Here is a 12,459-nt window from a genome sequence, read left to right as displayed (position 1 = left end):
AGGAGGAGGAGGAGGAGGAGGAGGAGGAGAAGGGCAAACCCCCCTCTTCGCTCTCCCTCCGATATTATCTGCCACCTCCGCCCCCTCATACGCAAGTCAACCCGAGGAGTAGAAAGAAAATAATACGAATGTCAAACACATCCGGATTAAACCGCATTTCCTCCATAAAGTTCCGAGGTCCTTATAGTTTTTATTTGATTTACCCGCTGTTTCTCATGGGTTTTAAATGCTAATTTCCTTCATGATGATCGGCACTGTAAACCCTACGAGGATAATAGGAGCGAATACCAACCAAAATAATTGATTCATAAAATAATTTAAAAAAAAGGTATATTCAGAATCTCCCCTTAATTTTAGGCATTATCCCATTTCCGGTATTTTTTCCCAGTTTTTCATCAGTGTTTTCCACTTTATTTCTGTTTTTTTTTTTTCGATTTTCAGGTCATTTATTTTCTTATTCTAGGTAATTTATTGGTGTTTTTTTATTCGATTCAATCAATTGTTTTGAAGAATTTTCTTCATGGGAGTCACACAAAGAAAAACAAAAAGGGAAACTTGCTATATTTTAAATAATTCCCAACTAATTATTACTATTATTACTACTAATAATTACTAATGAAAATGTTTTCATTTAAGACAGTCTCCCTCCATTTTTAAAATAATTTCTTCAAAGCTCAGCTCGGACAGTTTAATTTTGTTTTCACAGCTTCTTGAATTCATAGTTGGAAAACCTAAAACCTTCAAATTCAATTTTAGGAGTTAGAATTTGTCAGAGATCGATGACAAGACACAGTCGTTCATCTCCACAAAGTCTATTCTTCAAGTTTGTGTGTCCTGCAGGCTTCAATTATCCACATCACACTCATAGGATCTTGATGGGGTCTTATGATGGACACGCTTAATGTCGCTGAAGAGGAACAAGTTTATCCAGCTCTAAAGCCTCTGCTCCGGGCTGCTCCGGGTAATGAACCGAGTTGTAAACACAGGGATTTTATTTGTGATCTATCTTGGCGCGGGAGCCAACTAAATAAGCGATTCAGAGGACACAAGACAGCAAAAGCTGAAAATGTCTCATAGAAAGTAACAGGTGTCAGACTGCACCAAGATGGTTGTCACTAAAGGGTGAGCTCACACATTTGAAGGTGGGTAGTGGGATTCTCACCTATCAAAATGTCTAACCCACAATGCAGCTCAGCAAGCGATCCCCAGTGGCAGTTTTTTTGTTGCCCTGAAAATTTCCTCAGCCCCACTAACATCAAATGAGCATTCAGCACTCGCTGCATTTCTTTCTGGAGCCACAAAATAGTAGAAACTACTCCTGTTAACCTGCGATGACAATCTCAAACCACCTGTGGACTTTCATGTGTATGGAAGAGTGACCTTCATGGTGGGGGGAAGCTAGTTAAGACTTATTTTACACTGTATGATCAATAAGAGGTTGTGAGCACAAAGCAAAATAACCGGACTTGTTGTTCCTAAGAGAACATGTTGGGCACCTTTGAGTCTGACCTTAGAATGTCCACAACGCCAAATATGGCAGAGCTTTGGCTGATTCTGCCTTTTTAGAGAGTTAAACTGTAAACTCTAGATGTGACTTATTAGCTATGCATAGTTCAGGCATTCTCTTTACAGCTATCTTGATTGATGGATCGTGTAAATGACAATGAAAAAAATGACAAAGAATCTGGATAAAGCCTTTATTTGCTCCATATTAAGAAAATTTCAATCATTAAACTGGATTTGTGGGGTATTATTTCACAGAATGGTGGAGGGGCGGTCAGCAGGGTGGAACATTAATGGGCTGGCTCTGAAAAAAGGAAAAACATGTTTAATAAACCCTTCATGTGGTTGGTATAAAAAATAAAGAAAAAACAGCAACCGAGCACAAAATGACTTTTTTAAATATAGATGTAATTCTCGTGATTACGGATTGAAAATACACCTCTACAGTTTCCAGTGCCTATTTTTGGTCATAGAGAGCACAGAGGAACTTGCTGGCATAAAAGTAAGAACTGTTTTAGCTATTTATTAGTGACATCTAGAGGAAGACAAAGGTAGCTGTCTCATGTCTGACAACTTTGGTGAAGTTGTCAGGCATGAAGCTAAAGGAGTGGTTTCTGCAGCATAGAAAACTGAACCTCTTCCAGATGAGCCACTTAAGACAAAAACTTAAGACAAACGACTAGGATATTTACAAAATAAAATAATTAGAATGTCTTTAATAAACATACGGTACAAAAATGTAGACATCCTATTATGTCTGAGTTCTATTGGGGTGATCAGCCCATTTCCGAAAACGGGTACAGAAGAAAACACTGGAAGACTGAATGTTCACCAAGAGAAGATGCCTCTTGAAATTGCACGTGTTATTTTAACATAGAAAACTATCACGTGTAAATATTTACTCCCTGTTGAAAGAAGTCTATGATTCCTAAGAATGGTGAGGGCATCGCAAAAAAATACTGACAAAGGTGGTGAAAATCGAAAAGTCAGATATTTTGATCTCCTGACAAAAACCATGCAACTGCAGGGTCGGCAAGGGAGTCCACAGGACACCTGAAACTCAAAGTTGTTCCTCCAGAGAACAACTACATGCAATATAATAAAGGATGTCAATTTACTAACAGTATTCTATGCTTATCATTTGCTTTCCTGATAGGAGGTGCTCTTCTCCTAAATATAGAACAAATTGAATTTAAATGATTGCTCTAATATTATAATACTGTGTTAAATGGATTGTTTCAAGGGCTCATGCTGTTGAGCTACATTGTATCCTATTAAATTGTGGGTTATTCAAGTATTAGACCAACCTCATCATGACAGGGCTAAAAGGCATCTTAAAAATGTAGACTTGTGTATTTCAATAAATTAAGATGGATTTTGTCATCAATACATGAATGGAGATGCATTTAGAATGATCCCAGTGGGCAAGAAGCACAACTCTAAAAGAGAGAACACTGACAGACATGATGACGACAGTTATTCTCTCTCAATTATGAATTAAAAAGTAAGGTACTTACTGTCCTTTACTGCTTTTTTGCCTGGAATAGAAAAAGTGAACAAGAGTAAGTCACAAGTACCCACTGACATACATATCATAAAAATATAAATAAAAGGATTTAACTGCTTTAAAAACACTTTAACGATGGCAGTAATGTTGGATCACAGGTCATTCATCTCTGTGAAAGCAAACATCTTTCAATCAATGTGACCTCCTCTCTGCCAGGGATTCCTGCATTTCACCCAGCACAAATAAGTAATCTCATGTTTATCTCAATAACTGGAAATCACTGGTATCTTCAACAAGAGCAAATAAATCTACATTTCTCCACAGGCCCTTTGCACTACATAATTTTAGTTGGCCTGTTTAAAAAATCTTCATACACCAGTGAATAATTAATAGTTGTATGTCCACTACATGCAGGTACAAGGCTAATGGAGCTGTGTTATGTTGCTATTGAACTACCAAAATGCTGGTTGATGGTAGAGCCTCTAAGCCACTGTCCCAAATTAATCAGAGTACCTTGAACTGCCATGACTCAATGTCATGTATGTGTTGCAGTTTATGATTACCGAGAAAAATCAAGCAGACAAAATATGTAACGTTTCATTAAACCTAACTCCACCACATTGCTAAATCCTACAACTGTGTCCTGGTTAATTTGGTGCCCCTGCTTATTTCTTGGTTTATCTGTTTATTTAAACACAACAGCACACAATATTGTTTTTCTCTTCTCAGTTTGACAAAGCTATAATTCCTCTACTCAAACAGCCAAATCACCCAATAGTGTTTCCACATTTCTACTTCTGAGAGCTTAGCTTTAAATATTAACATTGTGGTTTTCTGCACCTTTTTCTAATAACAGAACAGCGGTATGAGTGCCGCGAAATGAGCACATTCTAACTTCTATGGCGAAAAACAATGTATGAAAGATGTCTGTGGAGTTTCTCAGTCCAAGTCATGGTCAATTTTTGTGAAAAATCCTCTATTGTAGCAATGGGATTTGATTTTCTTCCCTTAAAGACGTTTCACCAGTTATCCGAGAGTTTTCTTTAATTCATAAAAGAAACGAGGTGAAGCTATTGAAATATGCTGTTGCTTTTTTTCCCTAGAGGCACAGGTCTGGTTGAACATCAAGATATGATGCTAAGTTCACGAAAATTTACTTGTCCGTTCTTTGAACCACCAATAAAAGTGAACTCAAACTCACCTCCATAGGAAACTTTGTAGTATAGGTATGTCATGATGCCAACACCCACCCACATCTCCTGGTATGCCTTGGTGTAGTATGGGCTCATCTTGCCCCACCAATTTGCAAACATACGCCCAGCCATCTGCAAGAAACAGAAGTCAGGAGTCATAAACAGACATTTCTTTTAAGATCACTGTCAAACCGACAGATCATTAAAGCTCTATTGGAAGATTCAGAAGATAACCCTGCATCCACTTTTTACTTCAACGACCTATTGGCTGTAGCATTCCTGTAAACGTTACAGCTACATTGACAGTTACTCAAGTTATTGCAAGCACTGGATATTTCACTGATTTTGGAACACCTACAATGCTACAATGCAGCTAAGCAAAACTGCAGAAAAAATAAGGAGTTTTTTCAATTACACAGGGGTTGCTGAGGCGAATATAGCAGTTTGACCCATAGATGTGTCAGGCCTAGCAAAGGAAGGGGTAGTGAGCTAGTACATGCAAACAAGAATAACTTCCGTTTCCATTTCTTAGAACAATAAAACAAGCCAATGAAAATTTTAATTGAAGTAAAAATGCCTAGATAGCCCATAGATAGCCCTACGACACATACATTGCTGTAAATTAGCATTAGCATAATACGTTCTAAAGCTTGGTCACAGAAAGTAAGCGAAGGTTTATTATGGGTATAGTACTACAGGTAATGAATGAATTTACTAGACAGACCAAGACTTTAAGTATTTCTCTAACGAGAGAATAAGCAATGTACTATTGAATTAGATGTGATGCTAGAAACCCTTAGCACTAAGCTAGCTAATATAGCTAGCTTGGTTCCCCAGCAAGTATAACCCATACAATCATAATGAAGTTTTTTTTTGGATAGCTGTTGCGTTGTAGAAGAAAATCTCACGTTCCTATTTAAACGAAATTGCAAAAATCATCTTAGGCAATTCTTACCCTCGATTTGTCACGCTGCTGTGGGAAGGTCAAGAGAGCCGCAGCCTATTTACGTCAAAGTCGTGTTGGAGAGGCAGCTTCTTCTTCTTCTTGTTCGTGTAACTCAGTTCAGTGCGCATGTGTAGCGCCCCCGCATGATGGCGTGCGTTCATCCTCAGACGCTCTGCTCCCTTGGCTTCACATGCACTTACCATAATCACAAGATAGTGTTTTTTAATTTTCTCCCTCAGAACTATTGAAAATCAATAGTTTGAATATTTTGTAATGCGTGGATTAGTGTTGCCAGTATCAAATCATTTTTCTGAGCACCCTGTGGTCAATGAAAATATATTTATACACACATTGAAAATACATTTTTAATCATTTTGCATGGAAATACACAAAATGTTTAAGTACTCACTGCGGATATAGAATAAATTCAAGTTTTAAGTGAAATCCAGAAACTCAAAGGCAGTATATATTATATCTGGCTTCTGAGATCTCTAGTTATCTGGGTATCTAGATTTCAATGTGGTAACCAAGAAATTATATAATAAATGACTCACCACAAAAAATTTAAAGTAGCACAATTGTTCAGAAGTCGGAGGAGGAGGCAAAAAAATCAAATTAGATCAAACCAGTTAATCCACATATAGGGACATACGACCATTCTGCCATTGGGCAAGACCCACAGCACCACCATGCTGCCAGCTTTTCACTTGTATCACACAATATTATGCATCCCAGAGGAAAAAAAAAAGATTATCTTCTATTACTGTATTTCCCAACATTTTTTGAGGCATGGCACATATTTCACATTAGAAAAATCACACGGCACACCACCTATTATACACAGGTAAATTCACTGCCTGTTGCCGTCTAGTGGAAGAGCATTTATTATTCTGCTGGTCACTGCATGCTGCCCACATAGATACTCATACGAAGAAACATTATTTGCTTTGAATAAATAATTTTTAGACCTAAGCGGATGACAGTTGGCACTTTTTCACGGCACATCTGATGATCTCTCACGGCACACTAATGTGCCATGGCGCAGTAATAATAATTTGTCCTTCATCAATCCCTGTGTGGAAATTCGTTCTCTGCAATTAACCGGTCATGGATGAAACGTGAGCATGAGCAGTTTTGCTCAAAAGCACTTCAGCACACCAGGAGGAGCAGGGAATTGAACCAGAAATGCTCAGTTCCAAAGACAATTGCTTTACCTCCTGTGGCCGGAGATGTCGGGAAACAGCGCTCAGTATATCTTGTTCTGCCTGTGAGTCCCACTATGATAACAGGTGAATTTAAAGAAGTAAGTCCCTCTTTATAGTTAAAATGGTAAATGGTCTAAACCTTTGAAAGGCTTTCACACCTTGTGTTTTCAAAGTGCTTTAAATGCACACAAATGCACACACACACACACACACACACACATATACACTAGGCTACCAGGAGCAACTTGGGGGTCAGTATCTTGCCCAAGGATACTCGGCATTCAGGCAGGAGGAGACTGTAATTGAACAGCTAGTTTTCAGATTTGAAGGACGCCTGGTTCACCAACTCTGCTACAGCCACACTGGATAAATATATCATGATGTTTCATGTTCCACTTTCCTTTCATCAAACGTATTGTGCAGGATAATGGCAGAATAATTGCCGCGCATTAGAGTCATGCAGTTTTGTGAAAATGAGAAATGAAACATATGCATTAAACTAAGCATATCAAAGAGTATCTTTTTGCTGTCCACCCTTCCATGATTTCAACATTATGGAAGGAAAACAAGGAAAATAAATTCAAAATAACCTATAAAGATGTCATTTTTTTATCTGTTGCTATATTCCAAGAGAGCTGAGTTCTATTACAAATGATCAGATTACTTGTGAGTCAAAGGGGAGAGAGATTATCCATGTGATATTGGCCTGCAGTGGCAGTGGGCGTACTTTCCACTCTTTCTTTATGTGGTGCCCCTAAAGCAGGAGGTGGTACCTTCCTTTTGGGCACTTAGTCCAATTAGGACTCAATACAGAGTTCAACCCACATTTAAGGGCATAGACTTACTGTTAAACTGTAAGTTTTATAGTCTGCCTGGTTCTTCATTAAAACATGACACACAGTGGATGTCCTGCATGACTGCTGCCCAAATTCAGGTATGTGATCAGGCTCTCTATTTTTATCTGCATAGTGGCTTCACATTATTGGCTATTCCCCACTGCACTGTTCTCCCTCTTTGGTGTCCCTTGCATGGCCTTTGTAAATGTTTGCATGTGTATACTTAAATCTGTTTGTCTATTCTAATGTGAGGGCTGTGAATACAGCAGCCACATTTCCAAATGATTAAAAGGGTTTGTTGACATTGATAACCAAAATACATATGTTATAGCTTTTCTCCAAAGATATTCATTCAAGCCATGTCTCATAAGCATTTCTGAGGTGCATTTGGGGATGACATGGCCTCAGATGGAGCAAAGGAAGGTGATGGATGCATGCCATTGGACACTGACTATATGCGCAAACTCCTCCAAGGTCAGTCTATTCCTGTCCAATAAAGGTGATGTGTTGTGTAGCAATGTAGGATCACACTGCTCCCTGTGAATTGTGCTACTAAAATGTGTCACACATTACCCTTACAGTATATAATGTGCTTACGGTTTAAAACTGCTGAATAATTTACATTTAATGCCATGTTCCATCAGGAAAAAAGGGTTTTTGCTACTCTTGGCTTTCATTGTCAGTTCTGATCATGGCATTTTTGTACAGTTGTTTTTTTCTTATTTGCATCTTTTGGTGTGGGATTCCCCTTATTTGTTGTGTATCACTTACATTCTTGTGATTCTGCCATAGACTGAACCAATTTCTTGTGTGTCATATTGTGTTTCGTGAAAAGTCTGCACTCGTTTAATTAGTTGAGTGTGTTTTATAGTTTGGTCTTGAGTCTAATTTCTTTGTCACAAATTCATAACAAAATCTTATATAATCATCCCATATAACAAAGCGCCAAGCAGGAGCTTATGTAGGTGGCAACACCTTTGGCTGTTGTTCGTATTGGGCATACTGAGTGAAGTGGGTTGTGTATAGTAATTAAAATAGGCTTATATCTATCAAACGTACAGCATACTGAAGAATTCGCAGATCATCTGCAAGGCGCACCACTGAAAATATACATAACAAAATAGTCAATCATTTTACATGACACAGTATATATCCATCTTTCCAAATCACTTCACATATATTTTGTGGCCCATTCAAAACTCATATAAACACTTAGAATTTCCCAGGCTCTGAACCATATTTTGAATTTTCAAACTTCTGTGTGACAAACTGTTTGTTATTTATGATGTGATGTATTTTTTTTATTAATGGAGATGAAAGAGCTGCAATAAAAATTAAAATAAAAATGCAATAGTTTTAGACTCCCATTACTTAATAATGACGCGGGAGGCATTATCATTGTCACATATTTTGAACAGCTCAATGTTTTGGTGGCAGAGGCTCAGGATGTGTACAGTGATCCCTCGCTATATCGCGGTTTACTTTTCAGGGTTTCGTTACTTCACGGATTTGCATCGTGCATTGTGTTCTGCATTCTGATTGGCTAAAAAGTCACTCTGCTTCTTCTCCACCTGTGCGTCAATAACGTTGCAGTTTAATATGTACACGTACGTAAAACAGCTTGCCAAATTAACATTACGTACGTGCAAATTCTCTTGCAATTTCGAGTTTCTCTAAAACCCATAATGTTGACAAAACGCTCTGGATCAGGGCCCAAAAGGCAGCGGAAGATGCTATCTATTGCAGACAAAGTTAAACTTCTGGACATGCTAAGGGAAGGTAAAAGCTATGCGGCTGTAGGTCGGCATTACGGAATTAATGAATCTTCCGTTTGTTCCATAAAGAAGGAAGAAAAAAACATAAGGACGACAGCAGCAATGTATAATAGAGTATTTGATTGTATAATAATTGTAAAAAAAAAAAAAAAAAAAGGTGTCTACTTCACGGATTTTGCCTATCACGGGTTCTTTTTGGAACATAACTCCCGCGAAAAACAAGGGTATACTGTATATATGTACCAGGGCGAGTCTCTGTATGTGCTTGCTTTTTGTTTTGGTAGCTATGTCTGTTACTTCCTTGGAAATTATCCTGTATTATTGTGTCAATCACACCTGGTAGTCTTGCTTTAAAGAGGAATCTCCAGTTTGGGAAGGTCTTTGACAATTAATTTAAGTAGTGTATGTTACAAATAATGCCTGATGTTATCGATTGTTGCATTTGACCATGGTGGCTCGAAAAGTTATTCAGGCCTCAGATGTCTTTGAGTAGTGGAGACATGACTGTATTTTTAATCGGGTTTCATTCATTCACAGACCGGTTCTAGACAGGCTGTTTTTTAGGGGAAAATACAGCAACCTATTTGAGGAAGTGCTTCTGGTATTTCTTTCATTAGTTGGCAGCTCACGCAAGACAAAATACAGTTTAAGGCCAACTGCTTTGCACTTGCATAGAAATGAGTCCGCTTGACCTTTTTTCCCTTTCCACTTACATCCTGAGGGCAAAAGGAAGTTTGTGTCTCTCAAAAGTTCCCCAGTGAGACGATATCATTTTCCCGACAGTTACATTTTTGCGCTTTATGTGTATTTGTATGTGAAATAATGTAACACACATTGTAGCTCTTTTATTGACCTTTGGATATTTTCTGTCTTTGGAGTAGATTAATGTTTTCCGGTTTTATTTTCCATCCATTTCTTTGTATCTTGATCCGGTAGCAATCGGCTTCCTGCGATTTCCTGCATGTTTCTGGTTCAAATGGTTTTCTTAAAACTTTCTATTTTATCTATGTGTTGATCCTGAAACACAGAAATAATGGCTAAGAACAGAAACTGCTAAAATTAAAAATGTGTTTGTTAGGAGGTAACATTTTATTCCCTGTTTCCCAAACAGTGGAACATGAACAGATTCAGAGAAGGACTTTCACCAACTGGATCAATGCACAACTTGCAAAGGTATGCTTGACAAATGCTAAGTAACACAAATTAAATATGCTGCAGTTTAAAGAGGTGATTGTGTACTATCAAGATCTTTCCTGTAATTTGAAATGTGATGTACCTGCTGGTCTTGCAGTCCCTGATTTATGTGGTATAAGAGACATTTGAAGATGTTTGTGTTATACAAAAGTCAAAATCTCACTTTAAGGCACTTGATAGTTTTACAGAAAACCAACACATAACGCAGGTGTATTCTGTATTAACTATTTCATAGCAATTTCCAACTGATAATAGCAATACGGGTCGAGGTACTACTGTATACGGTGTCACATTGTGGTGTGGTAGTCAATGAGGATGAAACGCTTACTCATGGGTCAGGGAGTCGGGCAACTCAGTCCCTGGATCTCACTGGCAAGTGACCTTGAAGTTCCCATGACACCATAACGGAGTATAAATAGTGCTCGGGTCGAGCAGAACAGCATGTAAGAAGAGCCCAGACACCTGATCACGACCATACGTTCATACGACCTCTCTCCCCTCATTCCCAACCTGCCATCTGCTCTGTCCGTCGAAGGTCACGGACATTTCCGAGTGTTGAGAGAAAAACACACACATGGTCGCAAGTTAAGTTCAAACGCATGTATATTCAGAAATAATTCACAAGAGAAAATCGTTCTGTCATCCAGATTTTTCTCAATGAATGACTGTTGCAAAAATGTCCCTCCAAATACCCGGTAAGGACTATGTGTGAAAGCACCTGAATTGAAAAAGCACCTGTTGTTTTCACCTTGCAGAATCAATTATGATTTGTATCTTATTACCAAATATTTGTAAAATGATAGCAGCTCAAAGTAACGCATTCCAAATGCACGTCTCCAGTAACATGATCTTCACTCCTCTCATTGTTGCAGATAATAAAAAAATGATCAGGAAGATTGAACAGAAACGTGTATTTTGTTTGTGCATTCAATCAGACTGATTGACTCAAGCTGTGCATTTTTTTGCAGAGGTGTCCTCCCTCCTTCACGTCAAACCTGTTTTCTGACCTCAGAGATGGATCACTATTACTTGACTTGCTGGAGGTGTTGAGTGGCCAACAGTTGGTGAGTTGTCATAAATGAATATATATATATTCATATTAGTATATATATATTCATCTAATTGGATAAATCTGATATAGCAAATTATCATTGCAGAAAAGACAAAGCGGTCACGGGCTGTTCCAGCACAGGACCAACATCGAGACAGCCCTCAACTTTCTCAAGAAAAAATCTGTAATTCCCGAACAAAAGATAAAGCTTCGTGGATCCATGATATTTTTTTTTTGTTTCTAAGTTGAGGTTTGGTCGGTCTACGCAGGTCAAACTGGTAAACATCAACATCTCGGATATTATAGATGGACGCCCCTCCATCATTCTCGGCCTCGTGTGGACCGTCATTCTTCGCTGTCACGTAAGTTCGTGATATAGTTGTAAATTAAGAATGGTGACAAGGCTTCGGACACTTTAGTTTCCATAGAGAAGAACTATTTGTGACGTTTTGGTTTAATGTCTGTAAAGTTTAATGCATAATGAACCATTTTGTATGGTGAGTTGTATGTCATAAGCGTTGTCTCCGTCTTAGATTGAAGAGCTGGCCAGCACACTTTCTTTCACCTCCTGCCATTCTTCTCTTGAGTCCTTGGCCAGCTCAGACTCCTGGTCCAGGAGTCCAGTCCCGTCTCTCCCGGATTCCAGCTGTATGTCGCCGATTCACAGACGCTTTCGAATATCCGCTAAGAAATCCCTGCTCATGTGGGTAAGGGTTCAGTGCCAGAGGTGGGTGTTTAGAAACCATAAACAAAAAAAAAAAAAAAAACAGTTTGAAAAAAGCACTGGAGAAGGATTTTATGATGTTAAGACCATTTCCTCGACAGCAGAGAAAAAGATATTAGATAAAATCAAATGTGGTAACTTTTCAAGAGAACGGTAATTCTTTCTATTTTAAAGCCTTAATAATCCACTGCGGGCATAAAATATGCTTCCGTCCTCTTAATTTTGCCTTGTGATAACCGCACTTAGTCATTGACACGCTCAAGTAAAGCAGTCTTTTTCTATCAATATTTATTTATCATTTGTTTTTTGCACTCATGATCCTTCTTGTATTTATCTTGTTTACATAGACTAAGTGTATATGATGTGTATATATGTAAAGTTTGTAAAAAAAGTAAAACAGTTTGTTTATTTGGGAGCGTGAAAAGCAAAAAAAATAATTTCATAGTATCAGACTATTGTTTTATACTGTGTACATGACAACATCTTGCATTCTTGACCTTTATTTTTATTTTTTTGTCTTCCTAT

The 12,459-nt window shown here is 38.1% G+C and overlaps 2 protein-coding genes across 3 annotated transcripts; one reads left to right on the top strand and one right to left on the bottom strand.

Annotated features, from left to right (window-relative positions):
* Positions 1-1,683: 1,683 nt before the first annotated feature.
* Positions 1,684-5,284, bottom strand: atp5mj (ATP synthase membrane subunit j). Its single transcript, XM_086166970.1, has 4 exons — positions 5,159-5,284; positions 4,212-4,335; positions 3,021-3,041; positions 1,684-1,807 (listed from the first exon to the last, which is right to left on the bottom strand). The coding sequence occupies exons 2-4, from the start codon at positions 4,333-4,335 to the stop codon at positions 1,794-1,796; spliced, it is 159 nt and encodes a 52-aa protein (XP_086023096.1). The 5' UTR covers positions 5,159-5,284; the 3' UTR covers positions 1,684-1,793.
* A 1,989-nt stretch (positions 5,285-7,273) lies between these two features.
* On the top strand, positions 7,274-12,117 carry LOC147223020 (calmin-like). 2 transcript variants are annotated; one of them, XM_086167438.1, is made up of 7 exons: positions 7,274-7,288; positions 7,562-7,664; positions 10,077-10,138; positions 11,128-11,223; positions 11,317-11,394; positions 11,480-11,572; positions 11,744-12,117. In XM_086167438.1, the coding sequence occupies exons 2-7, from the start codon at positions 7,589-7,591 to the stop codon at positions 12,089-12,091; spliced, it is 753 nt and encodes a 250-aa protein (XP_086023564.1). In that variant the 5' UTR covers positions 7,274-7,288; positions 7,562-7,588; the 3' UTR covers positions 12,092-12,117. The 2 variants fall into 2 exon arrangements, with proteins under 2 accessions (XP_086023564.1, XP_086023565.1); XM_086167439.1 differs by lacking the exon at positions 11,744-12,117 and having other exon boundaries at positions 11,480-11,636.
* The last annotated feature ends 342 nt before the right edge of the window (positions 12,118-12,459 follow it).

This window comes from Fistularia commersonii, chromosome 20, assembly GCF_037954325.1.
Source record: "Fistularia commersonii isolate RoL2024-O1a breed Wild chromosome 20, RoL_Fcom_v1.0, whole genome shotgun sequence".
Taxonomy (NCBI): domain Eukaryota; kingdom Metazoa; phylum Chordata; class Actinopteri; order Syngnathiformes; family Fistulariidae; genus Fistularia; species Fistularia commersonii.
Note: the sequence above shows the minus strand (reverse complement) of the source record. Positions and strands in the feature narration are given on the sequence as shown.